Below are 5,673 nucleotides of genomic sequence, written 5' to 3'. Positions count from 1 at the left end.
GTGGGGGGTGAGGGGGCACAACGGCAATATATTTATGTAATATACACACGTATATATGTATGCACACACCAGGGGTTTCAAAAATTCAAGGAAAATGGAATTAGACAATGGGATTTCTCCATGAATGTTTTGAAGCCCCGCATAGATATACAAAAATATATAAATCTTACAATGTCTAAGAAGTCCACCAGGGACTTTTATCATATGAAAATAGTGGGAGTCTTCATCTTCCTGTATCTAGACACAGCATTATGGCTGCAGAAAGAAATGAACTGGAGCTGTACCTTAAATCGTCGATTGTTATCAAGTGTGGAAATCCAAGAGGTACTCAGTCAGTCATAGGATGGTGCTAAGGTCAAGTCACAGAGCACACTTGTACCTACAGTGCTGTGCTTCAAGAGATTTGAGTCTCTTGCGTCATTATCTCTTTCTAACTAAATAGAATAAATGCTATGACGATCCCAGAGATCAGAAAGAAATGAAAAACAAAATGAATCCCAAATCCACAGTCCACGAAGAGCCTCTAGGTCCTAGAGCCTAGGACATAGCCGAAATACTCCTTCAGGCTTAGATGCTGTGAATTTTGGAGATATTGGTTAGCGGCCCAACAACGAAAGCTCCTTAGGAAAAGATAACACAAATGGGCAAAAGAGAAAGTAGCTTCTTTTTTGAGAGAGAGAAAGAAAAATCCCTCTAGATAAATTTTAGTAACAATATGAAAAGCTGAGTGTAGGCAAAAATCATGTAAATGACAAATATCACTCTTGCTTATCAACGCACTGTGTTATTTAATGTTAATCAAAAACTCAAACTCACTGCCACGGAGTCAATGCTAACTCATAAAACGCCTACAGCACAGATGGAACTGCCCTTGTGGCCTTCTGAAACTAACTCTCACAGTAGGAGCAGAACGCTTTCTCCAGTGGTTTCAAACTGGCAACCTGGTTAATGGCCCAATACGTAAGTAGCCACTACGTCACACAGGGTTCCTGCTTAACATTAAGAGGGAAGTTAAAATTCCAATAATTTAACTTTTTCCTTTATCAAATGGGTCCCTGATGCTGAAAGCCAAAGATGGGTTTTTCTTTTTTCTACTCTTGTTCCCTCACCCAAGTTCGATTATCTATTGCACTTTATCTGGTTATAAAACAGTTTACACTATAAACATCAAACATTTGGGTTAAGGGGGCATATCTTAACAAAAGCAAAAAAATGAGGGCTTAAGTGGAGAGCAAATGTTTTGAGAATAATGAGAGTAACGAATGTAGAAGTGTGCTTTACACAACTGATGTATGTATGGATTGTGATAAGAGTTGTATGAGCCCCCAATAAAATGATTTAAAAAAATAACGAAAGCAGAATATCCTGTTCCTACCACTATATACACACATATTCACAGCGAAGCTTGCATTTTAAATGTTACACACTATCCAGTAAGAATGCTGAGATAAAATAATAGACAAACCTGAAAGAATAGCTTCTTTCAAATAGAGTAACACGTGGGAGAACTTCCTGATATCATTCACCAACTCCTGGATGTAATCCGGATCAAAAATGGAGTTGGAACTTACGGACTTGAGCCCCATTGCAGAAGCTGTAACATCAGTAGAGACTTGGCCTGATGCCAAAACACGTTTTTTCTTTGTCTTTTTCTGTTTGTGAGCAAGCATCCTTTCCTATAACAGTCAGAAAAACTGAAATCCTTAAGGGGGAGGAAAAACAAACAGAAGGTATATGAGAAACACAAATACTACAGCAACTAAGGGAAACATCCTACTAGGTTTTCCCAATAGTTCAAAGTCCACCTTCATGTTCTATTTAAAAAGCAAAACCCCTTTACTGCAATCACAGTAGCTTTTATTTATTACTAAGTGCCAGTCATCTTGGGAACACATCATACACAAACTACCAGTCTCTTCCTTTCACAAGTGAGGACCTTAGGCTTAGAGACTTTGTCCAAGCTCCAAGCTGGTAAATGAAGAAGCAGGTGCTTAAACCCAGATCTGTCTTAATTCCAAAAGCCAAGCTTATGGCTTCCTCCCAACCCTTATTCGTGTCTATGTAACGGTCATCATAAAAGCTGCCCTGTAACTGCATTTAGTGAAGAGCATATTCTCCCTCCATGACATCACCCTCAAAAATTAAGATAAGGTGTGGGCTTTGGGAGAAAAACAAACAAAACCAGAACACCTGTTTTCAAAATCCTCCTCCATCACAGGCTGTGTGGCCTGACAGCTGTTAATCATCTCTTCACTCCAGCATGCTCATTTGTAAAAATGGGCATAACATCCTGACAACACTTACATCATAAGATTATTGTAAGGATGAGACAATGGTACACAAGTCTCCAGCACACAGAATTTCAATTTCTGTGGATTTCCCCAAGTACACGTATGTGTGCACATATGTGCACATGTAGGCGTGGGCTCACACAACACACACATACACACACAGTCTTGGGCAATAGTGTCTCATTAAGAATATTTATATATTTTAAATGATATAAGGATATTTACTAACGTGATATCCCAAAATAGCTGAGTAAATAAATTATTTGGCACTATTTTTGGTAAAGAACTCTTGGTGCCAGTGGTTAAGTGCTGAGCTAACCAAAAGGTCAGTCAGTGGTTTAAGCCCATCAGTCTCACCCTGGGAGAAAAGTGAGGTCAGATTGCAGCCTTGGACACCCTGTGGGCAAGTTCTACTCTGTCCTATAGGGCCACTATGAGTCAGAATTGAGACTGCAACGGGTTTTTTTGTTTTGTTTTTGTAATTTAAAACGGCCCAGGTGGCCCTATTGCATAAGCATAGGCCTGCTAACTGTAAAGTTCCCAGTTCAAACCCACCAGCCCCTCCTTGGGAGAATGATGAAGCTGTCTGCTTCCATAGAGATTTTCGTCTTTAAAAAAATGCTGATTGTCATCCACTAAATTGATTTCTAACCTCTAAGGGGTCATTGTCTCTACAGCTGGAAAAATAACAATTGTTTTGCCAAACTAACTGCAATTCCTTTTGCTTGGACTACTACTTCCATTCCAATCACTCACTCACTCATTCATTCATTCACTCATTCAGACTTCAGCTCAAAGATCACACTTCCTGGACCCTCATGCCCTCCCCCCACCCCCAACACATGGACGCTGAATCTCCTCTTGGACGCAATGCAGCATTCTCTACTTTTCATCACTGCACACATCACTATTCAAATGGATGATTCATGTCTTCCCATCTAGACTGTGATCTCCAGCAAATCAAGGCCATGCCTATCTGCTAACCATGTGTTCTCTGCTCACAGAGCACTGCTTGGCACAGGACAAAACTGGTTGCTGAATTCACAACTTCGGAATGAGTATTCACGTACAAAGTTTCAATTAATTTTTACAGAGACAAAAGTAGGCAACTCTGGGCTGCTAGTGCTTGGAGGGGAAAAATAAATTTTTTTTTTTTTAGTAGGTCTCTAAAAACAGTCTCAATAAAACAGAACAAGCATAGGAAACTGAGTGAAGCCAAGATTTACATAACATTGAAATCGAAGTTGGATTTTTATTATTTCTCCACTTCTTTAAATAGGAATCTCTAAACCCGTTACCGCAGAGTTGTTTCTGACTCATTATGACCCAAAAGGGCCAAGCAGAGCTGCCCCATGGGGTTCCCAAAGCTGTCATCTGTTTGGACACTGACAGCACAGCTGTCTGTCTCCCAAAGAGCGGCTGATTTGAGTTCGAAACACCAACCTTTCAGTTAAGCAGCTGAGCTCTTAACCATTGTGTCCCAGGGCTCCTCGGGGTTTTTCAATATGTCTCTAACTGCTTTTAAAAGGCTATTAGTCAATATTCTTTTGTTAATATCAAATTATTTCTTCAAATATAGTTTCTACATTGAAACTAGTTTCAAACCTACTTACATTTTGGTGAGTAGTAACTTCTAAAATAAAGCTAGGACCACTTTTTGGTGTTATCATCATACCCAAAAGGAAAACAAATAAAACTCAAGGGCTCTTACTTGGGCAGTTATTTTATAACTAATTAAGACTATTAATACAGAAATCTTACTGCTCTTGCACCTTACTTAGTAATAAGTCATCTGTTTAATTCTGACAGCAGAAAATCTATCACACTAGAAAACTGCTCACTGACATGTAACAAACATCAAAATATTTTGCCTATCTCAGACAAAAATTTTAGCAATTCCATGTCAAGCTTGTAACCCCAAATTATTAATGTGTAAAACATTTTTTAAATGCTTGAACATTTTTAGATAAGACTAAAAGGATCTAGTTAGGGTTGAATGGCGGAAGGACTAAAAAAGGGTTATACTCCAATCCTAGCCAGTAGTATGGTGATTAATGTATTAATTGTTACATTAACAACTTTTCATATTTCAAGTTGAAAAGAGGAACCATTCAAGAGAAAAATGCTTAAATTGCATACACAATCCAAGCTTTCATAAAATTGAACCATGATACTGGAAAATCTTGTACAATATAACATTTCCAAGAGCATGACGTTCCTATGTGCCAAAACCAATACCCTGTAGTTGGTGGTAGCATAAAACACTAACGGATTGCAACTAGTGTTAATTAAATTAGGTAATAATGTGTGGACAGCAAAGCTCATCATAAGATACTACAAAGTGCTTTACTATGGAAAATTATTTATAGTTAAGTAGGCTGTGTTTCAAGACACACAAGACTGAAAACAACTTCAGAAGCTTAAATGATTCCGTGGAAACTCAACAGGCTTCCAAGTGAAGTTTGAACTGTGCAAACAGAGAACTAAGCAAAATATTTGTCCCTCTTCTAATTCTCATGCAACTCTTCTTTCTACTTCCAATCAATCAACATTAAAAAATGTATTATCCACTTCTCAGAAAGCTCTGCACCAAACAGAAAAATCTACTTTTTTTTAGATACAAACTAACTTCCTAGTGCTGCTCTGCACCTTCAGTAGCCCCTGTCAATCCCCCTTTCGAAAGTGACACTACAGAGGCATTTTGATTTTAAGCACTAGGCTGTCTGGTGGATTATAAAACTACCCGCAAGTCTATGCTTCGTAGTTCCCAGTTTACGAATTCCACCTCAGGAAAAGTTACCAAATATTTCTGAAATCTGCCTTTTCAGCACAATTTCTGATTTTTGTAGGAACCTACTTAAAGAAGTAAAAAAAAATTCACGGGTGATCAATGCTATTGTATTTATTTAAGGGCCCATCAGAAAGCTTCATGTGCGATATGCAAATCATTGTGAATTCTAAATGCAGGCTTGAAATGCACATAGACTTCATTCCTGTGCAGTTCGGGCCCAGTACGCTTAAAACAGAGGAAGCTGCCTGGCCTCCCACGCCTCCAGCATGTCTAGCATTCCTGGCAGGCAGGGCTCTCCGGGACTGGCCTGAGCTACTCATGCCAAAGAGCACGTTTCCCATCCCAGGATTTAAACACAGAGGGGGAGAGGCGGGGGAGGGTGGGGGGGGGATCAACCAATTAGGACCACGGACGACGATAGCGACCGTCCGCTAGATCGCCTCGGACACCGACCGAGAAGCGGGGCAGTGGACGCTGGGCTCTCCTCTCCCCTTCAGCAGAAAAGTATGGAAAAGTAGGAGGGCAATTCCTCCTTCAAAGAATAACACCAGATAAACGTGGAGACACAGGAATCCGCGTTACTAAGGGTCC

General features: G+C 39.7%; 1 protein-coding gene across 1 annotated transcript in view; it reads right to left on the bottom strand.

Moving 5' to 3' along the window:
• ARHGAP29 (Rho GTPase activating protein 29) overlaps positions 1–1,683 on the bottom strand; it is a 58,170-nt gene extending 56,487 nt beyond the window's left edge. The window contains exon 1 of the mRNA XM_004699573.2: positions 1,466–1,683. Within this exon, the coding sequence (XP_004699630.1) occupies positions 1,466–1,670 (205 nt within the window). The 5' untranslated portion in view covers positions 1,671–1,683. The remainder of the gene's footprint in view (positions 1–1,465) is intronic.
• Positions 1,684–5,673: the final 3,990 nt, after the last annotated feature.

Source organism: Echinops telfairi, unplaced genomic scaffold (genome assembly GCF_000313985.2).
Source record: "Echinops telfairi isolate 266 unplaced genomic scaffold, ASM31398v2 ScPeMD7_443;HRSCAF=831, whole genome shotgun sequence".
NCBI classification, from domain to species: Eukaryota; Metazoa; Chordata; class Mammalia; order Afrosoricida; family Tenrecidae; genus Echinops; species Echinops telfairi.
This window is presented reverse-complemented; position numbering and strand designations above follow the sequence as displayed.